This window comes from Pituophis catenifer, unplaced genomic scaffold (assembly GCF_029215685.1).
Source record: "Pituophis catenifer annectens isolate HBS135680 unplaced genomic scaffold, rPitCat1.0.hap2 SCAF_7, whole genome shotgun sequence".
NCBI classification, from domain to species: Eukaryota; Metazoa; Chordata; class Lepidosauria; order Squamata; family Colubridae; genus Pituophis; species Pituophis catenifer.
Genome location: NW_027256887.1, coordinates 5,067,601 through 5,092,891, shown reverse-complemented (window position 1 = coordinate 5,092,891; position 25,291 = coordinate 5,067,601). Strand labels below are relative to the sequence as shown.

Genomic DNA, 25,291 nt, shown 5'->3' with positions numbered 1-25,291 from the left:
AGGCCGGGCGCGCGGCGCTCTCGGTTGCCATGGTTTCCCCGGGTCTCTCTCACTCTCACGCTCGCGCGCGGGGATTTTTTTTCCCCCTCATCTCCCAGGCGAGGGAGGGAGGGGTAGGAGGGAGGGGTGGGCGGGGCTGCGTCTTGCTGCCGTCACGGGCGGGCTCGGCTCTTTTCTCCTCGGCCGGCTGCAAAGCGCCGGGGAAGCCCCCGCGAAGGGAAGCCGCCGCCGCCGCCTTTTGCACCCCGGGCCGGCCTTGCCTTGCCTTGCCAAGCGTGGTCTTCGGGGCCGGGCGCCGGGTTGCATGGGCGGCCGCCCCGCCCGGCTCGCTCGCCCGGCATGAGCATCTCCATCCCGGAGGGGCTGCGGGAGCTGCTGCAGAGCTTCACCCTGGAGGTGCTGCGGAGCCAACCGGCCGACCTGCTCGACTTCGCCCTCCGCTACTTCCAGCGCCTCAAGGCCGAGGCCGGAGGAGGAGGAGGCGCCCGTTGCAACGCCGGACCCGAGCGGGGGAGCCGCCCGCAGCTCGACGGCGCCCCCGCCGAGGCCCGCGGGGTCAACTTCTCGCCTCAGCCGCTGCAGCAGCACAGCCCCTCCGACAGCAGCCCCGAGGAGGAGGAGGAGGAGGAGGAAGAAGAGGAGGAGGAGGAGGAGGAATTCGCCGGTAAGCGGGGCAAGGAGGGAGGGTCCTCGGCTTTTTGGGGGGGAGGGGGCGCCCCTCCTGGCAAAGCGAGCGGAGGAGGAGCAGGAAGGAAGGGAAAGGAGAAGGAGGAGGAGGAATTGGAGGAGAAGGAGAAAGGGAAGGAGGAGGAGGAGGAATTGGAGAAGGAGAAAGGGAAGAAGGAGAAACTGGAGGAGGAATTGAAGGAAAAGGAACAAGGGGAGGAGGAGGAATTGGAGAAGGAGAAAGGGAAGGAGGAGGAGGAAGAATTGGAGAAGGAGAAAGGGAAGGAGGAGGAGGAATTGGAGAAGGAGAAAGGGAAGGAGGAGGAGGAATTGAAGGAGGAGAAAGGGAAGGAGGAGGAGGAAGAATTGGAGAAGGAGAAAGGCAAGAAGGAGGAGAAGGAATTGAAGAAGGAGAAAGGGAAGGAGGAGGAGGAGGAATTGAAGAAGGAGAAAGGGAAAAAGGAGAAACGAGGAGGAATTGAAGGAAAGGGAACAAGGGGAGGAGGAGGAATTGAAGAAGGAGAAAGGCAAGAAGGAGGAGGAGGAATTGAAGAAGGAGAAAGGGAAAAAGGAGAAACTGGAGGAGGAATTGAAGGAAAGGGAACAAGGGGAGGAGGAGGAATTGAAGAAGGAGAAAGGGAAGGAGGAGGAGGAAGAATTGGAGAAGGAGAAAGGCAAGAAGGAGGAGAAGGAATTGAAGAAGGAGAAAGGGAAGGAGGAGGAGGAGGAATTGAAGAAGGAGAAAGGGAAAAAGGAGAAACGAGGAGGAATTGAAGGAAAGGGAACAAGGGGAGGAGGAGGAATTGAAGAAGGAGAAAGGCAAGAAGGAGGAGGAGGAATTGAAGAAGGAGAAAGGGAAAAAGGAGAAACTGGAGGAGGAATTGAAGGAAAGGGAACAAGGGAAGGAGGAGGAATTGAAGGAGAAAGGGAAGGAGGAGGAGGAATTGAAGAAGGAGAAAGGGAAAAAGGAGAAACTGGAGGAGGAGGAGAAATTGGGGGAGGAGGAAGAATTGAAGGAGGAGAAAAGGAAGGAGGAGGAGGAAGAATTGAATGAAAAGGAGAAAGGAAAGGAAAGAAGGAGGAGGAATTGAAGGAGAAGGGGGAGAAGGAGAAACGAGGAGGAGGAGAAATTGGAGGAGGAGGAAGAATTGAAGGAAAAGGAGAAAGGGAGGAAGAGAAACCGGAAGAGGAGGAGGAGAAATTGGAGGAGGAAGAATTGAAGGAAAAGAAGAAAAGGAAGGAGGAGAAACGAGGAATTGAAGGAGGAGGGGAAATTAAAGAAGGAGAAAGGGAAGAAGGAGAAACGAGGAGGAGGAGAAATTGGAGGAGGAGGAAGAATTGAAGGAAAAGGAGAAAGGGAAGAAGGAGGAGGAGGAATTGAAGAAGGAGAAACGGAAGGAGGAGAAACGGAAGCAGGAGAAACTGGAGGAGGAGAAATTGGAGGAGGAGGAAGAATTGAAGAAGGAGAAAGGGAAGAAGGAGAAACAGGAGGAGGAGGAATTGAAGAAGGAGAAACGAGGAGGAGGAGAAATTGGAGGAGGAGAAATTGAAGGAAAAGGAGAAAGGGAAGAAGGAGGAAGGAGAAGGAGAATTTGGAAGAGGAGGAGGAATTGAAGAAGGAAAAAGGGAAGGAGGAGAAACTGGAGGAGGAGGAATTGGAGGAGGAGGAATTGAAGGGAAGGGGAAGAAGGAGAAATTGAAGGAGGAGGAGCAATTGAAGGAGAAGGAAAAATTGGAGGAGGGGGAGGAATTGAAGGAGGAGAAGAAATTGGAGGTGGAGGATTAATTGAAGGAGAAGGAGAAAGGGAAGTAGGAGAAACTAGAGGAGGAGGAATTGAAGGAGATGGAAAAGGAGAAGGAGAAATTGAAGGAGAAGGAAGAAGGAAGGTGCCACTCCCCCTCCATTGAGCAAACCATTTGATGTAAAAGGTGGTCTCACTCATCCCTCCCTCTATTGAAGCATGTAGGAGCTCAGCCTGGGATGGGGGTTCATACCTGCCTTCCCCCTAACCTAACCCCAAGCCGGGCCGACCCCCCCCACCCCCCTTTGCAGAATTAAACAGGTTCCACCTTAACCGACAAGCAAAGAGGTTCTCCGGATTTTAAGCTGCATTGGGGGGTGACAAGTGTTGGGTGGATGGGTGGCAACCTGCCTTACTCTGCAGGAACCGCGGCTGATGTAGAGCAGGAAGCGGGAGGAAGCGGGGAAAAATCGGTATCCCAGCCCGGAGCTTTGTAGAGGAAGCAGGGTACAGACGGTCATTCACAAATGTTGGCGAGAGCTGTCCTTTTTTTTTTTTTTTTGTGAATGAAGATGCAGCTGCTGTTGTCCGTGCCCTGAAGTAGGGCGGGCCCACATCTGCCATGCCTCTGCTGAAGGGAACGGGCAGTCCTCGCCTTACGACCATAATTGAGCCCAGGATTTCTGTCGCTAAGCGAGAAACGTGTTCGGCGAGCTTTGCCCCGTTTTCACGACTTTCCTTGCATCTTGTTAAGTGAATCGTGGATGTCGTCGTTTCAATGAGTAGTTAAACGGTTGTTAAGTGAATCTGGCTTCCGAATTGACTTTGGCTTTGTCAGAAGGGCACGGGCAGTCCTCGCCTTACGACCGTAATTGAGCCCAGGGTTTCTGTCACTAAGCGAGAAACGTGTTCGGAGAGCTCTGCCCCGTTTTCACGACTTTCCTTGCGTCTTGTTAAGTGAATCGCGGATGTCGTTTCAATGAGTAGTTAAACGGTTGTTAAGTGAATCTGGCTTCCAAATCGACTTTTGCTTTGTCAGAAGAGAACGGGCAGTCCTCACCTTACGACCGTAATTGAGCCCAGGGTTTCTGTTGCTAAGCGAGAAACATTTTCACGACTTTCTTTGCCACGTCTCGTTAAGTGAATCGCGGATGTCGTCGTTTAAACAAGTAGTTAAAACGAGTTGTTAAGTGAATCTGGCTTCCAAATTGACTTTGGCTTTGTCAGAAGGGTGGCAAAAAGGGATTGCGGGACCCCGGGATGCAGCGACTGTCATAAATACGAGTCAGTTGCTGAACGTCTGAATTTTGATCATGTACTGCATCGGTCGTAAGTGTGAAAAACGGTCATAAGTCACTTTTTTCAATGCCGTTGTAACTTCAGATGTAACTCAAGGGCTACTTTTAACTATAGCTGAGTTAGAAGGGACGTTGGAGGTCTTTTAGTCCAACCGGCTGCTCAAGTAGGAGAACCTATAGCAGTGATGGCTAACCTTTTTGCCGTCGCGTGCCAAAAGCGGGGGGAGCGGGGGGTGGTTGCGCACCCACGTGCCCACGTCATTTAATGCCTCCCCATCCCCCCGCTTTTGGCCCACAACGACAAAAAGGTTATCAGTGGGCCTGGTAGGCCTGTTTTTCACCCTCCCCAGGCTCCAGAGGCTTTTTTGGAATCTGGGGAGGGCTAAAACAGCCTTCCCCACCCCTCTGGAGGCCAGAAACAGCCCGTTTCCTGACTTCCGGTGGGCCCGAAAGGCCTGAAAATCAGCTGGCCGGTGCATGCATGCGTGCTGGAGCTGAGCTAGGGCAACGCTCGCGTGCCCACAGATATGGTTCCATGTGCCACCTGTGGCACGCGTGCCATAGGCTCGCCATCACGGCCCTATAGCATTTTTGCCCCAAACTGCATTTCTTGCCTTTCTTTGGGTTGGACTAGAAGACCTCTAAGGTCCCATCCAACCCTATGATTTTATGTTTCTGTTGCTGCTGCCCTTCGGTGCTGCTGCTGTGAGTCACTGACAATATCATCCTTAAATTAGGAGATGATCCTACTACGAACAGTGCTACACGTAGTCCTCGACTTAACAACGGTTCATTTAGTGACCGCTCAGTTACAACGGCGCTGAAAAATTTGACTTACGACCGTTTTTCACAGTTACAACCTTTTGCAGCATCCTTGCAATTGTTGATCCAAATTCAGATGCTTGCCCAACTGGTTCATACTTACGACCGTCGGGGGAGGGTGTCACATGATCCCCTTTTGTAACCTCCTGACCAGCGAAGTCACCGGGGAAGCCGGATTCACTTAACAACCGGCTTACTAACTTATCAACTGCGCTCAACAGCTGTAGCAAGAAAGTTTGTAAAAATCAGGCAAAAACTCGCTTAACAAATGTTTCGCTGAACAATAGAAATTTGGGCTCCATTGTGGTCGTAAGTCGAGGACTACCCGCATAGCCATTTTATTCCCAAGCATTTGTTGCAGGAAAGCAAGTCTCAATTTATCCAGTTCAGTGGCAGACTGAGGAATTAGGAGAAAGGGTGGGTGAGTGGATAGGAGGTAGGCTGGTGTACCTCTGCAGGGTGTAACTGCATTGATTGATTCACTGTGGCAAAAATGGTCGTAAAATGGAGCCAAACTCAAAAATTGCCTTGCTTAGCAACGGAAATTTTGGAGTCTCAAATTGGGACTACCTGGACTGTTTGGAAAGTTTGAAGTGCAGGTAGTCCTCAACGTACGACCACAATTTGAGCCCCAAAACTTAACGTTGTTAAGTGAGACCTTTGCTAAGTGAACTTTGCCCTGCTTTACGACCTTTCTTGCCACCATCGTTAAGCAAATCATCGTAGTTGTTAAGTGAATCTGGTTTTTCCATTGAGTTTGCTTGTCAGCAAAAAGGGATCACATGATCCCAGGACACTGCAAAGTCATAAATGTGAGTCAGTTGCCAAGCGTCTGAATTTGGATGACGTGGCGTGGGAATGCTGCAATGGTCGTAAGTGTGAAAGACGTGGCGTGGGAATGCTGCAATGGTCGTAAGTGTGAAAAACGGTCAGAAGCCAGCTTCCAGGGATGTAACTTTGAACGGTCACTAAATGAACCGTTGTAAGTCGAGGACCACTTGTATTGAACGACCACCTGATTGAGAAGGATGCGTTTATACAGCAACTAAAAGAAGTCGGTAAATGTTTGAATGTACATGAGATTAGATTTGCTCGTGAGAAATGTCATGTCGGCATTGTGAAACCAGCGTTTAACCAACATTGGTTGATCTAAACACGATCAAACCTAGCTAGTACAGTGGTACCTTGGTACTCATCATTAATTGGTTCCGGAAGGTGCAATGAATACCAACAACGATAGTACCAAACAAATTCTTTTCTCCTAAAGAATAATATAATGAGTCACAAGGCAACCGGCAGCGAAAAGTTCTAAGTTTGTGTATTGAGTATCGAACAAATGATGAGTACTGAGGCAAAATGTTTGCTTTCAAAATGCGTTGAGTACCAAATTTGATGAAATCTCAAAGCAATGATCAAGATGCTGCTGTATGTTAATAGAGGAGTGTCAAAAAATCCCAGTCCTATTTGATTTAAATTGAGTTGATTTAAATCACGATTTAAATCATGATTTAAATCACTAGTAAAAAGGCTTGATTTAAATCAACTCGATTTAAATCATAATTTTTAAAGAGCAACTGTCATCTCTGCTACTCCTTTGACCCACTGTTGACTCACCGATAGTCCCAGTGTTGCAGAATAGACAGCCTCATGCTACATAACTAAGCTCCATTTCATGCTGAATAAACTAAATTATTTATGTATCTTAAATAGAAAAACTATCTTACGATAGATTTTTACCCCAAAATTTTTTTATTAAAATAAATTCGATAAAAATTAAAAAAATCTGATTTAAATAAAAAAAATCTGATTTTTTTGATTTTTTTAAAAAAAATCATTGATTTTTATCCACCCTGCTTGTAATTCATTACATTAGTCCAGCCTAGAGAAAAGAAAGACTCGGGTGACATGGTAGCAGTATTCCGATACTTGAGGGGCTACCCCATAGAAGAGGGGGTCAGCCTATTTTCAAAGTATCTGAAGGCAGGACAAGAAACAATGGATGGAAACTAACCAAGGAGAGAAGCAACCTGGAATTAAGGAGAAACTTCCTAGCAGGGAGAACAATTAACCAGTGGAACAGCTTGCCACCAGAAATTGTGGGTGCTTCATCCCTGGAGGCTTTTAAGAAGAATCTGGACAGCAATTTGTCCAGAGAGGTATAGGGCCGTGATGGTAAACCTATGGCACGCGTGCCAGAAGTGGCACGCAGAGCCATTTTTCCGGGCACACGAGTTGTCGCCCAACTCACCAGCTGTGCATGCACGTGCCCCCCCAACTGGTGTTTGGGCCCCTGGTGCGCATGCGTGCAGTTCAAGGGACCCAGCTGGTCCGCAGAGCTCCTGCGCATGTGTGTGCGTTTGTGCATGCATGCAAGAGTACTGGTGTGCAGACGGCATTTACATGCGTGCATTGCACATGCAAAAACCACGCACATGCATAGATTGTGCGGCTGTGTGTGCAGCGCACAGGTGCGTGCAAAAGCTGTGCGCATGCACAGATGGTGTGGTTGTGCGCACAGGGCATGGAGGCAGAGCTGCGCGTGCAAAGCACATACCTGTTCGGCACTCGGTGAGTTAAAGGTTCGCCACCACTGGTATACGGTCTCCTGCCTAAGCAGGGGGTTGGACTAGAAGACCTCCAAGGTCCCTTCCAACTCTATTCTGTTCAATTGATTCCTTACGGGGGGAAAATTCGTTCGCCACCCACCATTTCTGGTTCTGATCTTGCCTCCCACAACCAATTAACGACGAGTACCAGGGTGGATTTGATTTAAATCGAGTTGATTTAAATCACAATTTAAATCATGATTTAAATCACTAGTAAAAGCTTGATTTAAATCAACTCGATTTAAATCATAATTGTTAAAGAGCAGCTGTCATCTCTGCTACTCCTTTGACCCACTGTTGACTCACCGATAGTCCCAGTGTTGCAGAATATACAGCCTCATGCTACATATCTAAGCTCCATTTCATGCTGAATAAACTAAATTATTTATGTATCTTAAATAGAAAACTATCTTACGATAGATTTTTACCCCAAAAGTTTTTTATTAAAATAAATTCGATAAAAATCAAAAAAATCCGATTTAAATAAAAAAAAATCTGATTTTTTTTAAAAAAACCATTGATTTTTATCCACCCTGACGAGTACCAAGGTACCCACTGTACTAACCAGGTTGGATGGTGTGTAGATCAAATAGCTAACGGCTCAATTGCAGCTCTGGAGTAAAGTAAGTGTAATCACAACCATACGTCTGTCTGGCCGATAGCTGTGCTCTTTGCTAAGGTACGTACGTTTTGTTGTGTGGCGTCCCCTGTAGTTATTCCTTAAGTTGATGCACAATACAAATAATGACACGGCAAACGCTGCCCGTTTGAAATGCGGCGATCTTGATTGGACGTGGGCTTTCGCACCGCCGCTTCCGAAGCTGGCCGTAATACGAGCATTGTTGAGAAAGGGGGGGACACCAGCCCCGATCTTACATGTAGAAGACAATTGCAAACTGCGAAAAACAAGAAGAAATGGCTACGGATTGAAAACAATTGCCTTGTAGACAATGGCTGTCAAATTTGAAACTTTCCATAACGTTAAGAAGCCGGTGGATTTCACTGTCGGTGAGTGAGGTTCTTTTATTTAGATTGTATTTGTGGATATTTCTGTATTTAGATGCCAGTGTCGTCTTACCCCAGAGGTTTATAAGATTTATAAGCATTGTAGACGAGTAGCATTGAATGAAGAGTTTGAGTGACCTAATGGTAAACGTTAATCCTTCAAAAACTTATTTTGAAAAGCTTATTGTAAGTTATTGGCTTTGCTACGGAGATGTAATGAAGGAGGGAGAAGTTATTATTTTATTTTAAACCAACGTAAAACATACAGATTGGAAGTGGCTTGAGATGGATTTAAGGGTTAAAATCGTAACCCTGTCTGGGAATACATCGTATTTCATTCAGTTGACCTTTTTTTGGAGATAAATGCGATTAAGTTGTTGATTGTGAACTTGTTGATTTTGTAAATATTACGTGTTAAATAAGGCATTCGTGTTTCTGCATTAAAATTGGCTTGTTTTAAGATCTCATAATACAGAATTAGCCGAGATGCCTCCAAGGTCCCTTCTAATCCTATTATTTTATATTCTATGATAGGCTCTTTATAGTACAGGCTCTGGTGAATTATGATTTGTTCCTGCCTATTTGTTGTTTTGTTTCTTACAGTAACAAATTTTATTGCATCTTTGTGTTTATATTGAATAAAAGTTTTAAAAGATGGTTCCCGATAATTTTCTGCATCTTGTATATTCTCTGCTCGGTTCCCAAAATTGTTCTTTATATACTGTCTCCGCAAGTAGGACATAATAAAAGAATACTTCCTTTCCTTTGTACGATATTCTAGAAGTCCCTGCATTAGATTTCATGCAGAAACGAAGTGATGGATTCCGTGCCTATTTTTCCTTAAACGAAAGCAGTCTGAATGCAGCATCGCACGCCAATTGCATTATTATTAAGAGATAAGGATATCATGCAGCGATGGATGCTAAAGTTTGCATGGATTTTTTTTTTTAAAAAGAAACTTCCCTTTTAATTCAGAAGTAAATCGTTAGTTATGGCTGTATATTAATTTTGGTTGGGGCTATATATTAATTTTGTTCGTTAAAGCCTAATTTATATAGGCACTATAATAATATATATGGTGGACGTATAACAAAAACGTATCTTTTTATTTTTGAACTATAGCACGGTATTTTTCTAAGCTGAATATCACTTTGGATGAGATGCAGGATTCCTGCTGATGCAATATCTTTTGACGAGAGGGATCCAGTCAGCCATCAACCTGTCTGTTTGTTTATTTCTCGTTTGTATATCTCACACTCCTGGCAAAACCCAGGATTATTAAACAGGATGTCTCCTGCAGCTAACTTTGAATAAAAAAACTGACCTTCCTGGTTTTATATTTATACTTTTCCCCGGTTTTTCTGGAGGCTTAAAAATATTGGTCTTGAATTCTGGAGCTCACTTGATCGCATCCTGGTTTTGAATGCCGTTTCGCATCGTAACACTAACCATGGTTTGTATACGTGAACGAAAAAGCAAATGCGTGCGTTAGGAATTTCTTACACCCGAGTAAAATACCCTTGCTATTAACATGCAGCTTGTCTGCTTAAAACTGATTTATCATTTGCGGTGATACTGTTCGAGCATATCGGCTTAAAATTCACGATTATCATTTGCATGATTATCCTTTACCTTTGACATGGTTCGTTTTTTTGAAATCCAGTTGAAAGAAAACGTGAAATCCAAATGATGGATGGACCGTGCTCTCTGATCTGAGTTGTTTTCTTTTAGACGTTTTATTACCCAGCTAGGTAACATAATCCGGGCCAGTAGGGAGTGGGGTTTGGTCTCATTTTATATTCTGATGACTTGCCCTATCAATATGAATGGGAAAAGTCTCCGTGGTTTCTTGGTTGGGCTGTTTGCTATTAGCTTGCTTGGGGTATTTGTTTCTTTTTCCATTATTGGTCGAATGTTGGGGTCTGCAAGAAAACCCCAAAGCTCAGAGAGCACCAAGGACCATCATTTCAACCCTGATCTGTCAGTACCCTTTTCAATCCCTGGACTTTTTCCTATTTAGATACTGTAGGACGTTAGCACCCATCCCTCTCCTAGAAGAATGAAATATTCTAGGAAATATTAAAAAGGCAGAGTATTATTACCTCCCTGGATGAGAAATGGAGAAACATGTTTTTTAGGCAGGAAGCAGACTCACTCTCAATAGCCCACAGAAGATGTCAGCACTTAAGAGATAAAGAGGTAGCTAGGTCTATTCATAAGCAAATGCCCTCGCCCACGATCCAACAAAGGTAGGGTTAGCCCTCTACTCATCTAGCAACAGAACTCACCATATGGCACTAGGGGAGATTGCATCACCCGGCAAGGTTCAACCAAGCCTGGGACTCAAAAGACAACCTAGAAAGTTACCCCTGCATGACCCCATGAGAGTCTGACAGTCAGTCAGAATACAAGCTCAAATTCAAAGCCAAACAGAGGGTATAAATCTCTCTCTCTTTCTCACTCTCTCACCATGTGGTCTTTTTGCCCAGGACCTCAAAACCATGTGGTCCTGACCACCATTAAACCATCTTTTCAAGCAGTCTCCCTGTTTCCAGTGACTTTCTCCCCACTTGGAACTGAACCCAGCTGGAGATTTCTTCCAACAATAGATTAGACATCCTATTTCTTCTACCTTCTTGCTGAAGCTGTTGTAGCTAAGTCAATTTCCATAACCGAGGAGCGAGGAAAATTTTTTGGGGGGGAGAGTTAAAAGAGAGTTCTTACAAACTAAGATCCTAAGGTTTGTAGTGTCAGCTGTGGCACCTCATCCGTTCCTTTCTTGGTTAGAAAGAGAAAAAAGGCAGCAAGAACATCTTAACATGTGAACCAGGTCTGAAGGTCGTTTAAGAGGTATCTTTGACTTACAACGGTTCGTTTAATGACCATTCAAAGTTACAAATGGCACTGAAAAGATGGGACTTACGATCGTTTTTTTCTAGTTACAACCTTTGCAGCATCTCCATGGTCGCGTGATCAAAATTCAAACGCTTGGCAACTGACTCACATTTATGACGGTTGCAGAGTTCTCGGGGGTGGTCCTGTGAATCCCCTTCTGTGATCTTCTGACAGTGAGGAGGGCCAGATTCACTTAACAACCAGATGACCAACTGATTGCAGTGCTTCGCTTCGCAAGCGTGGCAAGAAACGTCGTAAAATGGGGCAAAACTCGCGTGAGAAATGTCTCACTTAACAGCAGAAATGTTTGGGCTCGGTTGCAGTCGTAAGTCCTGTCGTTGATCTTAAGGTTGTGTTTGCTGATTTCACTCACTAATTGATTTTTGCTCTCTGAGGTAAAAAAATAAAATAATATCAGGAGTTTGGTAGTACTTTTCCCAATTAACACGTTTCATCAAAAGGTGTCAGGTTGGGATTTAAATTAGGCCGAGCAGAGAGGAATTCCCTGTGAGACAGATTAGCAGTAATTTATCACTGAATGAACCGTTTGTGATGTTCTAACAACCAGCGGCAGGTTTCCAATATTGTTACCACCGGTTCGTTGCGTGCACGCACCACCCACGATGTGCTCGGACTTCCACGCGTGCACTTTGCTAGTGCGCATGCCTTCCGTGCATGCACCCAACCTCAAAATGTAGCTAAATAGGACGGTATTACAGGAAGGCACACCCGCAGTTACCACTAGCGGTTCTCCCGAACCGGTATGAACCGGCTGAATACCACCTCTGCTAATAACCCGTTGTGTTGGTTGACACCTTCTGAGTATTGCTTGATACCTAGTGATCTATCTGAATTCAGCCCCTCTCTTGTTTCACGGTGGAATTAAATCCTGATTTTCCAGAACAGTCTGGAGTCTCCAACAGAGATTTCTGGAAGGTTGAAAATGGCCTGTCCTTATTATGATTTTGAGTCCAAATGTCAAACTTGTGTCCATTAATTCTGGCGTGCAAAGTTTGCCCGCCATTTGTCATTTAGCATCTAGAGGGACATTTCTGGCAAGGGATGGCATATAGTCCTCGACCTATGACCACAATTGAGCCCACAATTTCTGTTGTTAATTTTACGACCTTTCTTGCCTCCATTGTTAAGTGAATCACTGCAGTTGATAAGTTAGTAACCCGGTTGTTAAGTGAATCCGGCTTCCCCGTCGACGTTGCTTGTCCGAAGGGTCGCAAAAGGGGATCACGTGACCTGGGGACACAGCAACGGCCATAACTATGAACCCGTTGCCAAACATCTGGTGCTAGAAACTGTCGTGACTATGAAAAACGGTTCCTAAGTCACATTTTTCAGTGCCGTTGAAACTTTGAACGGTCACTAAGCGAACTATTTTAAATCAAGGATGAAGATGAAACAATAAAGAAAAAAAGAAAAATAAGCGAAATATAAAAATAATAAATACATTGAAAAGAAAACAAAAAAACAAAGTGCAAACTCGATGGTCCGCTAAGACTTTTTTCGTTTTGGGGGGTTTTTTTGCCATCCGTTTCCAACGTTTCTGTGTTTCTATTTCCATCCTGTTTCGTTCGTTGGGACACTGGGTGCCGGCGTTGGCGTGGAAGACAATATCTTGCGCCTTCTCCCTACGTGATTTGATATATATTTCAATAATTTCATTGTTCGCTCTTCTTTCCTAGTTCTTTACTCGTAAAGAATGGGATGGAACCCATAAATTATTTTGATTGCTGGTTCTTCTGTTCTTTCCCAAATTCTGCTTTTTTTTTTTCTTTTTTTTTTCTTTTTTTGGATGTGAAAGCCCAGATGTGTACATTCAGTAGATCTCTATAAAAGCCTTATAATGTTGGTAGGTTTATTTTTAGACCCTTTCCTAATAACCCCCCTAACATGGAATATGGCAATTTCATATCGTCACATTCGGCTAAGATTGTCACTGAACTGTCCATTATGTTCACAAGATACGTTTTTTTTTTTTTTCTGATTCAGTGATGTTGTGGCCCACCAGCAGAGCTGGCAGGATATTCGGAAAATGAGGAAGTTGGGGAGAAACGTGAGCCAGTGCTGGAGTATGGGGAAGGCTCGGACGATGGCTCTGAGTCGGAGGCAGAGAAGGGGCCCAAGGCCCTCTGGGAGTTTTTTGCTGCCTCCGGAGTCTCTGGAGTCTGACATCAGTGAGGCAGAAGAACAGCGTGAGCCTGTTCCCAGTGTGCGCATGCCCAGAGCTTCCAGGAGACAGGAACAATTAAGGAAACAGGGTCGACTTGGGAGTAAGGCTTGGAGATGATTGGCTCCTCCCATAAGACATAAAAGAGAAGCCAACGGGACGTGAGCTTTTGCAGGAAGCAATTAGTTCATCTGGCCGATTCAAGATTTGGAACTTCTGTTTGTGACTCTGTGCCAAGTTTGGCCTTGCCCTGCGTCTGGAAATTAGCTCTTTGGCAGCGTTCCACGTGAGATAGGTGGGTGTTGATAACCTTCCTCTGAAAGACTGTTTATCAAGCCTTGCGGACTGTAAATGAAAGGAATTTACAGCCGTATAAATTAAAGAGGTTTGCCGGGACTAAGTTTGTGCTGTTTACTTTCTAAGGAAGCCTAGGTCAGAACAAGTGACAGTTTAAATTAGGCTCTTTTCTGTAAAGTTTTGTGTAAAATGGAGGCCCTTTTGCCCAAATGTGCATTATTTTACATTGACCGTACTTGAATTGATTTGATTGGGTTAGTTTTTCCTCATCCAGTTTAAATTTATTTTACCGTAGCTTTTTACAAGCTGTTTTTACCACTCTGAATAATTCATTCCATCCACAAAATGGGGCATCTTATTGCTTGTGCTTCACTTATGACCACAATTGAGGCCAAAATTTACATTGCTAAGTGAGACAGTTGTTAAGTGAGTTTTGCCCCATTTTACAACTTTTCTTCCCACCGTTGTTAAATGAATCATTGCAGGCACTGAAAAAATGTGACTTAGGACCATTTTTCACACTTAACGACTGTTGAGGCATCCCCATAGTCACGAAATCAAAATTCAGACTCTTGGCAACTGACTCGTATTTATGACGGTTACAGTGTCCTGAGGTCATGTGATCCCCTTTTGCGACCTTCTGACAAGCAAAGTCGACGGGGAAGCCAGATTCACTTAACAACCGTGTTCCAAACTTAACAACTGTGGCAAGAAAGGTCGTAAAACGGGGCAGAACTCCCTTAATAAATGTCTCCCTTAGCAACAGAAATTTTGGGGTCAATTGCGGTCCTAAGTTGAGGATTACCTATATGAGCCAGTTGCCAAGCCTTTGAATTTTGATCACGTGGGGATGCTGACAACGGTCGTAAATGTGAAAAACAGGCCCAGGTCACTTTTTCCAGTGCTGTTGTAACTTTGAATGGTCACTAAGTGAATGGTTATAAGGCAAGGATGTGCTTACGTCAACATCATGTCTGAACAATCTAAAAAGCATCCTTCTAATGCAGATCTTTGAGGATTTACTTCTAATTTCCTTCCAAATCACTCCCTCTTTCTTTGCTTTCTCGTTTTTTTTTTTTAACCACTTCGCAGGAAGTCCCTCCCTATTATCTCATGACCGGTAGTTTTATTTAGCAGCTTTCTAGGTGGAATTTGTCAAAATGGATTTTTAAAAATCCACGTTAACCATTTTAAAAAGGTGGGCCAGGGCCTATCCATGTGACGTTGGATATTCTCGGTGGGATTCAAATAATTTAACAACCGGTTCTCTGCCCTAATGACCGGCTGGGTGGGCATGGCCATGGTGGGCGTGGCCAGGGGATGTGACAGGCAGGACTCGGCCTCCTGCACTCCCTTGGGAGCAAAAAAAGGGCACGGGGGGGAATGCGTCACTCCCCTGTGCCCCATTTTGGGCCTAGTAGGCCTCTCTGCAGCCTCCTGGGAGCAAAAACGGGCCGTGGGGGGGCTGGGCTGCCCCCCACGCCCTGTTTTGGGCCTAGTAGACCTCCCTAAAGCCTCCTGGAAGCGAAAATGGGCCACGAGGGGGGTGCTGCACCCCCCCCGCGCCCCATTTCGGGCCTAGGAGGCCTCCCTGCACTTATTTAGGAACCAAAATGGGGCGTTTGGGGACTCCTGGAAGGAGCGGGAAGGGAAGGGGCCAGCCAGCAATTTAACTACAGATTCGCTCGAATCGGCTGAATCCCACCACTGGATATTTTCCATGAACTCCAGAATATCCGCAAATTGGCTTTATCTTTGCAGAATGCTTAATCTTTCCCCCTTAAGCAAAGTTTGTTCCTCTGTATGGTTAGGGTTCATTGTTGTTTTTAAATCATCCTTATTAGTGTTTTCTCCAGTTTGCCTGGAACCAAATATTAACCCAAGATTTAGGCTGAAATTTCCTGGAGTTTGCCCTAAATTATCTCATTTTCTGTAGGTTGTGAACTGCTCTCTCAGCTTGCTGGTTTTCTGAAAGACGTTTCATTACCATACTAAGTAATATCATCAGTGCTTGTTCTTATAAGTGGCTTGCTCTGTCAGTGTTGGTCGGAGTGACCTTGAGGATTCCTTGATTAAGTTGTTGTTTACTCTTAGCTTGTTTGTCTGAGTTGGGGATTCCTTGATGGGGGAATTTACTTCTTGATTGTTGGTCTTGTGTTAATGTTGATGTTAATCAATACTCATCTTGGGTGTTGATTGCTGGCAGGGGAGGTTTTTGGTCTTTTCGTTGCCTTTTGGACTTGTGAATTATCTCTTGAATGGCGTGTAAATGTTGTGAAATGCTTGCTTTTCAGCATTACTTTCCAAGGGAACGCACAAAACACCCACTGTGCTGTTTTTGTACTAAAAGCAATTTGTAAGGAGCCCAGCCTTTAGCAATTTGTAAAAGCAATTTGTAAGAAGCCCAGTATTTATTTGAAACTCCATTGACTCACAAAAATACCAAGATATACTGTAATGTCTTTATTTTGTGGATTTCCAGACTTTGAAAAGTTGGCAGTAAGCAGGGCAAAATGCTACCATTCGACGTTAGTTATTGCGAGCATTTTGACTTGGCATTTTTATAGCAAGGAAATATAATAATCTCAAACTATGCAGAATAGCCTTATAATAACAGTATTCCTTTTTTTAAAAAAATAGGATATTTCACATTCCCAAGTTCTGAAAAATTGCTCCTTAAAAACTGCAAAGAGCTGTAAATAAAGTACACTGGTTAGGAAACATACTTAAAATTATCTATAGTAAATGTATTCATATACTTGAAGGATTATCCGTGACTTTGAAAGAGTATTGGAATAAAATGTTCTAGGTTGAGCATCCGTTTATCAAATACCGTGTAAACTGCGCAATCCTGACCCCAATCATTAAGCAATCCCATTGAATTTAATGCATCTTATTCCCAATAAACTAGCTACAGCATTACAAGCTCAAATTATAATTTATCTTGCCACGAAGTATGAGATGCGCTTAATTCCAGATACTATGACGGTCACATTAATTTTGAGCCTCTATTTCTGGGGTGATAAACTGGATGTCATCTTGCAAAGCATTTCTGGTCTGCTCTCGAGTTGCCATGGGCAGGAATGGGGTGTGGGGGGGAAGAAAATTGATGCAGTTCGAGAGCCATGTTCAAAAGCACATTCCACGCATACCTTCTTCAAGGTTGGATCTCAAGATTACCAGAGCTGGGCCGTATTTTCTACAGCCTGGGAAAGTGCCTTGGTGGAGAATGTGATTTATGACACAGCCTGAGGGGGGGGGAAACAGGGTCAGAGTTGAGTCGTAAATTACCTGCGGCAGAGTTGGCTTCACTCGGGTAGTTGCTGACATGTTGCTCCTAATAAATAACTGGATTTCTTTTGAAACTTGGCTCGAGTCTCATGAGTTAATTAGGGCATCTATCAGAACCCTGACACTCAATTTCATTGAGGGCCGCATCAGGATTGTGTTTGACCTCAGGGGGTTGGGATGGACGTGGCCAGGGTGGGTGTGGCCAGCTCAACATCACTCTTGTCGGGGGGCGAGTGGTGGCCCGAGCACTCTGCCAGCGAAAACGGGCGCCCGAGCTCTGTTTTCGGCTGCAGCAGCGTCCTGCAACCCTGTGCCAGCAAAAATGGAGCTCACGAGCGCTACCTGTGGCTCTCCTGAGCTCCGTTTTCGCTGCCAGAGGCACCACGGGCTGGTTCTTCGCTGTTTCCAGGGTGGCCCTGCGGGCTAGATCTAAAAACACTGTGGGCCAGATCTGGCTCCCAGGCCTTGAGTTTGACACCCCTGCTCTACGTGAAAATAGGCACGCTAAATTTAAACCTGCTACTACACTTTTTACTCATTGAATGGGAAAATATTTTCCTTCTGGAAAAAAAAAAAAAGTCAAAATGTAATGCTATTGTTACCAGCAAAAGGAACTGTGATGAAAAGACAGGAACAATTTTCAAAATGGCTCTTTATCCTTAAAAGAGTTGTAACTTTGGTGCCAGCTGCCTGCCGGTAGTACCAATTGGGCACAACAGGACGGTGCCAGGGAAGGTTGGACTTGCCATCATTCTTGCTATCTCTCTTAGAAGCAGTGGATGGAAACTGATCATGGAGAGAAGCAACCTAGAACTCAAGAGAAATTTCCAGTGGAATGATGTGTCTCCAGAAGATCTGGTGCTCCATCACTGGAGATTTTCAAGAAGAGACTGGACAGCCACTTGTCTGGAATGATAGAGGGTCTCCTGCTTGAGCAGGGGGTTGGACTAGAAGACCTCCAAGGTCCCTTCCAACTTTGTTATTCTGTTATCCGTTATCCCCAGTTGCCATGTGTGGTACGTCGCGTGCTTGACCAGGGTCTACAGGATTGTCCAGGATTGGACACATCCTCTCCACCACCAGTTTTCTTTGTTACTTTCTGGGAGAAGGCTTTGTGCTATCCGAAACAGAACAATTTGATTGTGTAATCTATCTGTGTGTGTGTGTGTGTGTGTGTGTGTGTGTGTGTGTGTGTAGTTAATATTTCGGGTTTCTTCCTGTGTAATTGTGGATATATCCCTAAAAGGGTAGAAGCGACGTTTCGACAGAATCTCATCTGCCATCATCAGGCTTATGTGAGGAGTCTTTTGCAGTAACTGCCGTTACTATTTCAAATATATATAAAAGCGAAAACCACTCACGTATTAAATCACGAAATCTCCAGAACTGTAAAGCTTACAAACTTGAAATTTGCTATATATTTTGGCTTCTAGGTGCTCACTAAGAAAGGATTTTTCGAAATGATCACCAGAGTATTAGTATTGTTGTGGTCCGCCAGCAGCCTGCAGAGTTGGTAGCGGAGTCGGACAGCGATGAGGCTGAGGAAGAACATGGGCCAGTCCTGGAGGCTGGGAAAGGCCCGGACGAGGGCTCTGCATCGGAGGCAGAGATGGGGCCAGGGCCATCGGGGAGTGAGGTGCGGACTCCAGAACCTCCAGAGGCTGACAGTAGAGAGGCAGAGGAACAGGAGGAGCCTGTTCCTAGTGCATACATGAGAAGAGCTGCCAGAAGGCAAGAGCAGCTCAAGCAAAGAGGACAACTCGGGAATAGGGCCAGGCGATGATTGGCCCCTCCCATAAGGCTTAAAACAGACCAGCAATGGCATTTGGGCTTTGTCGGAAAACAACGTTGGTAGCTTCGTCTTCTCCTTCGTCTACGTCTTGTATTTATTTTTGTATCTGTGACTTCTGAACGTTGGCCAAGAAAGGCCTTTGGCAGTTTGCCTAATTGGACCAAGGTTTGCGATAGGACTGAGGAATTTGTGTTGGGAGGAATTTGCTTTAATTTAGTTGAACGACGCTGGGAATGAAGTAATTCTCAGCTGTTCAAACAAAGTTTGTTTTTTCACTGCCTGATTTTCCTACTCTGGCACGCAGAGCCCTCTCAGTCGGCATGTGGGCCGTTGCCAGCAGCTCTCCCGGGTTCCATCGCGTGCATGCGCACTGGACAGCTGCTCTCTTCTGGGTTCCAGCACGTGCATGCTAGACCAGCTGGCCAGTGCACACGTGCGTGCCAGAACGCGAAAGAGCAGCTGGCGACGGCCCGCGCACACACACGCTCCAGTTTTGGCACTCAGTGCCGAAAAGGTTAGCTCTCACTGCCCTATCCCATCGTATCCCATCCTATCTTGCCCTATTATATTCTATTGTATCCCAATCCCTATTTTATCCTAATCCTAATCCAATCCAATCCCTATTTACCCTAATCCTAATCCTAATCCTAATCCAATTCCTATCCTAATCCAATCCCTATTCTATCCTAATCCTAATCCAATTTCTATTCTACTCCTAATCCAATCCCTATTCTACTCCTAATCCAATCCCTATTCTATCCTAATCCAATCCCTATCCTACTCCAATCCCCATCCATCCCATCCTATCTTGCCCTATCGTATCCTAATCCCTATCCTATCCTAATCCTAATTCTAATCCAATCCAATCCCTATTTTATCCTAATCCTATTCTAATCCAATCCCTATCCTATCCTAATCCAATTCCCATCCCATCCCATCCTATCTTGCCCTATCCTATTCTATCGTATCCTAATCCCTATCCTATCCTAATCCAATCCAATCCAATCCAATCCCTATTTTATTCTAATCCAATTTTTATCCTATCGTATCCTAATCCCTATCCTAATCCAATCCAATCCCTATTTTATCCTAATCTTAATTCAATCCCTATCCTATCCTAATCCAGTCCGTATCCTATCTTGCCCTATCGGATCCTAATCCCTACCCTATCCTAATCCAATCCCTATCCTATCCTAATCAGCATATTCACGTAAACCCCTCTAATCTTTGGCTGCTAATTCTGCAAAATGGGGGGGGGGGTTGCAGTTCAAACCAGCAATTACAAACCAGCAATGGCTTCCAGTGTGAGCCTTTGATCCATCCAGAGGCTCCTTCCAGAACCCCCGAAGGAAACAAGTCCTTGATTTAGATTGCTGCTTGGGTGGCCCAGTCTGAAGGAAAAGATGGCATGTTTCATAGGTGCTCGGTCCTTCCGATGACGCACGTCGGTTGCTCCCTAGCAACGAAACAATAGCACGCCACGGCCTCTCTTTCTGTGAAAGAGTAAAAAAGGGACCCGTTCCTGAAAAACACACAGTTTTATAGCTCTAATGATCAGACCTCTGTTAAAACGAGAGACACGTGCCTCCATTTTATCTCCATGTAAATCAAATTGTGGGCTTTTTTTTTTGCTACTTGGGGAGGCGTCGCAAACACAGCTGGAGTTGTTTGGCTCTTAAAAAAACTACCTTTCCAGCAAAGGGATAGAGCGGTAGCATCATTTTTCTAAGTCAGTTCTGTGATCAAAGCTGATTTTTTTTTCTTTCTTTCTTTCTTTCTTTCTTTCTTTCTTTCTTTCTTTCTTTCTTTCTCTTTCTTTCTTTCTTTCTTTCTTTCTTTCTTTCTTTCTTTCTTTCTTTCTTTCTTTCTTTCTTTCTTTCTTTCTTTCTTTCTTTCTTTCTTATTTGCAGTTACCGTTTCTCTCAGCGATACGATTCCTTCTTCCCTGGTGTCCAAAACCTTGTCAGGAACGCCAGCGAAATGTGTTGAATTTTTTTTCATCCCCAAGAGTTTTGCCGGGAGGGCTTATTTTCAGGGGGAGGGGGGGGTTGTTTTACTGCATGCGCTCAAAAGCCTGATTGGGCTTATTATCAGGGGATGTCTTATTTTAGGGGAAACAGGGTATGTGTGTATATGTATGTATGTGTATGTATATGTGTAGATATATATATGCAGATTATCAGGAGATGTCTTATTTTAGGGGAAACAGGATATACATACATACATACATACATACATACATACATACATACAATTTCGCTGATAAAGAAATAAAGGGAGATTAGTATAGATCTATTTCAAGCTTTTTAGCTCTCATCAGTTAGCCATACCCTTACTCGGATTCGAACTTGGGCTGCCTGCATGTTAGGCAGCTGTATTAACCTCTGAGCCAAAAGTTCTCCTCCCTTCATCAGCTTGAGCCAGGGGAGAGATTAAGCGTCTTCGATGTCTCGATAGAAAAAAACTTTATATACATACATGTCGAGCGTCAAGCAGCGCTCGACACCGTGACCACGAACGCCATGAACACAGCATCCTCCCGGGGGGTGATGCGGGTGCGGGAGGCACGGGGTGATGGTGATGGGGTTAGGGTCCACGGCTAGGAGTCTATGGAGCATGGGTGCTTATTGGGGATCGTGGAGGAGACCTTGTAGGAACGGAGAGCAGTCGGGAGCGACGCCAATGGAGAGGAGGCGGCCGGCACTGATGACGTCAGTACTGTGCGCCCGGAAGGTAGCGGCGGGAATTACGCTCGCACCCAGCTGTCTGGGATTTGAATTCTGCTCTATAAAAGGACGCTGCAGTTAGCTCCCGATAGCCGCATCTTTGCATTGCTTTGCATTCCGGCTTCATGAACGAGCTGACGTCACTAATAAACCAGGATACACCGCTGATCATCTTGAGTGTATTTCTTGTGGCTTAGTGATCGCGGGCTACCAGAGGCCGAGAATACATACATACATACATACATACATTACAAACTATTCTAAAAATACGAGTTCCAGGTATATTAGTAAAAAACGCGCAAGGGCTAAATTGATTAATGGCATATAAAGGCAGAGATCTCTGTAATGGTAGTTTAATATTCTGACGATGTCAGCAGATGGCTGACGAAAGCTTAGTAAAATAAAATTTTAATTCTTTTAAAATTTTAAGTTCCGGAGTTCGGAGTATGTCTGCTTCTTTTTTTACGTACTTACATACATACATACATTTATATATATGATTTCTCCTTCCCATTAAAACGGGCAGGGAGAAAATGCCTGATGATAGGGAAGACTGGAATGGCCTGGATTTAAATCTTATCTCATTCTCATTAAATGATTTTGGACCAGATGCTGTGTTTCTGTGTAATTGGTTTAACAGGATTGTGGTTAGAAGAGATCTGGGGCAGGAAGCCAGTCCCAGGAGTTTTAAAGCCATTGTGGGGGAGGGGCAGGTAATAAATGCATTTTTTTTAAAAAAAAAAGCAAATAAAGGGCTGAAACCATGGAGCAGATCAGGGTCGGGATGGCTTTAAACTGAGGTAGGAAACACACCTCTTGTACAAACTCACTTGCTCTACAACCTGTAGGACCTGTCTTTATAAACAAATCAAAGTCACTACCAATCTTCTTTTCCATCCTTCTTCTTGGCTCTGTTTCAAATAATCTGAATGCAATGAAATTTCATTTTAATGTATGCTGATCAGTGTATGTTTAAAGTGACAATAAAATGTCTATTGTTTTTCTATTCTATTCTATGCTATGCTATGATATGCTATGCCATCGTTTCTATTCTGTTCTGATTCTATACTATTCTGTTCCGTTCCGCTCTGCTCCTTATTCCGTTCTGTTCTGTTCTGTTCTGTTCTGTTCTGTTCTGTTCTATTCTATTCTATTCTATTCTATTCTATTCTATTCTATTCTATTCTACTCTACTCTACTCTACTCTACTCTACTCTACTCTACTCTACTCTACTCTACTCTTTCTCATTCTAATCTATATTCCATCCCATTCTGTATTTTGTATTCCATTCCATATTTTTCATTCCATTTCAACTCCTTATCATCCCTTCCCTTCCCTTTCTTCTCTCCTTCCTTCCTGCCTGCCTTCTTCCTTCCTTCCTTCCTTCCTTCCTTCCTTCCTTCCTTCCTTCCTTCCTATCTATCATCTATCTATCTATCTATCTATCTATCTATCTATCTATCTTCCTCCCCCCTCCCTTCCCTTTCCTTCCTTCTCTCCTTCCTTCCTTCCCTCCTGCCTGCCTTCCTTCCTTCCTTCCTTCCTTCCTTCCTTCCTTCCTTCCGTGGTAAGGAAGGAACACTTGCAAAAATGCTTCAGAATTGGACCAAAGGTGCCTACGATCACACACTTATTAGATGCTCAGCCCAAACTCAGTAATATGGGCAATTTGTTCAATTTCTGGCAGTTGGAATTTATAACAGAAAGTCTCCAGCTTGTTAGCTGGTAACTTCATATGGTACTTTGAAAGAGAAAGTAGAGAATGATGAGCTGAGAAGTGAATTGCCTTGTTGCATGAAGCACAGTGCTGGCTGTATATTTGGCCGAGTAAGAAATAGTGATACTAACTTATAGTATCCTGCAATGTACTTAATTGTATTATGAACTCTGAAGCAAAAGGGTTGCAATATGCAAAAAATGGAGCCTTCCTGGGATTGGTGATTTAGACTCTACTGTAAAAAGAGATTATTGGTACAGGACAGAACTGGGAAATCTGTGACCTTGAATCCCCCTTTTTTGTGGCCCTCTGCTGTAGTAACCGAAATGCATGGAAATTGTAGCGTCAGCTCTAAAATAAGCACATCCGAGTTGCAAAATAATGTTTTTTGGTCCCAACCCCATATTGGCAAAGTGGTGTCACCTCCTTTATGGAATCCTCCCAATATTAAATGCAGTTGTTGGCTACTAAAAGATTACCCATGGCTGTGTAGGACAAAGAGTAGTAGAATCTGGGGGTGGAGTGAAAAGAGGAATCAGCTTAGAATCCCTATGTAGCCACAAGCGAACTAAGTCCAGCTACCTTGAATTCTGCCGATCCTTTTACTGACTGTTAGTTAAGAAGATTTCTGTGCACAGGCCATGAGTAGCAATAAATCAGTTTAATTTGACTTTCAAGTGTGGACCTGATCTTTCACACTAACCAGCCTGGCTTATACAAATTGGTGAATTAAACAATCCGTGTTTGTTTACACACACTTTTATTATGATTGTTTTGATTCTTATCACTTGCTAGAGTCATCCTTAATGCAGAAAATGAGTCATTTGGTCCATTGAGCTCTTTCGCTTTTTAAGATACAATTAATTTTACTATAGGATTTTAGTTTCTACTACATCATTAAGTCTCACGCTCACTATCTTAATTATATTGGAATCGTGATTTTACTTTTGTCTTAGCGCTCAAGCAATTTAGCTCATTCTTGTTCCATATAGATGGCATTACATTATTGCTTCAAAGAGGTGGTCATTTTACTTTTTAAACTTTTGTTTTGCTGGCCAATGAGCAAAATAAACAAACTTGAATTTGCCTTCAGGAATTAAGCACAGTAGTCTAATTCCATGGTCTAATTAGGGTTAGAGTGAAGTTTAGGGTTAAAAAGGTTCCCCTCGTACATATGTGCTAGTCGTTCCTGGCTCTAGGGGGCGGTGCTCATCTCCGTTTCAAAGCCAAAGAGCCAGCGCTGGCCGAAGATGTCTCCGTGGTCATGTGGCCGGCATGAGTCAACGCCGAAGGCGCCCGGAACGCTGTTACCTTCCCACCAAAGGCGGTCCCTATTTTTCTACTTGCATTTTTTACGTGCTTTCGAACTGTTAGGTTGACAGATGCTGAGACAAGTAACGGGAGCTCACCCCGTTACGCCGCGTTAGGGATTCGAACCGCCGAACTGTCGACCTTTCGATTGACAAACTCAGCGTCTTAGCCACTGAGCCACCGCATCCCCTCCCTTTTTTTTAAAAAAAAAATACAGAGCTCAAATTGGAAACATTTTCCTTTTTATGGTTTTAAGATTGAACTGGTCTTGTTTCAGAAGCATGAATGCAGGGAGTATTATTATTCCTTCGTTCACAGTATTTTTTGTTTGTGGATCTTCACAGCAGGGTAGAAAGCAATTCCCCCGTGAACCGAAATGCTTTGCTTGTTTGTTTGTTTGTTTTTTCGCAGAAAGTTGTTTTTTTCACACGAACAACTCTCACTTCAGCCCTGTGTTGAGTGATTAGCTTGCAAGGTGAACGCTGCTCAGAAGAAAATTATACCGTCGCCACTGCAGCTTCTTAATTCATTTCAGATTATATCTGAAGCTTGCTGGATTGGTTAATATCGAACGCCTTTTTGTTATTCAGTCATCCCTCTCCAACCTCCAGCTTTTGAAACCAAGTCACGGGTCCATCCAGGACATAGCTGGCGGTGGGTGTCGATTCATGAAATCACAGCTGTGACGTGATGTCCGTCGATAAAAAGGACCCATTTTATAGAAGGACAAAATACAGAAGGTCAAAAGACAACATGTCTGTGACTTTCAAGAGGGAGCAGAGATTAGGCCGTAGAAACTCAAAGCTGGACCTTCTCACTTTTTCTGTTCCACAGAACTGTATTCCATGGTCAGTTGTAGGACAAGCATCTAGAACAGAATAACAGAGTTGGAAGGGGCCTTGGAGGTCTTCTAGTCCAACCCCCTGCTTAGGCAGGAAAC

At 44.3% G+C, this 25,291-nt stretch overlaps 1 protein-coding gene across 1 annotated transcript in view; it reads left to right on the top strand.

Moving 5' to 3' along the window:
- Positions 1-339: 339 nt before the first annotated feature.
- Positions 340-25,291, top strand: part of PRKAR2B (protein kinase cAMP-dependent type II regulatory subunit beta) — a 65,811-nt gene continuing 40,859 nt past the window's right edge. Inside the window, exon 1 of the mRNA XM_070947151.1 lies at positions 340-664. Within this exon, the coding sequence (XP_070803252.1) occupies positions 340-664 (325 nt within the window). The remainder of the gene's footprint in view (positions 665-25,291) is intronic.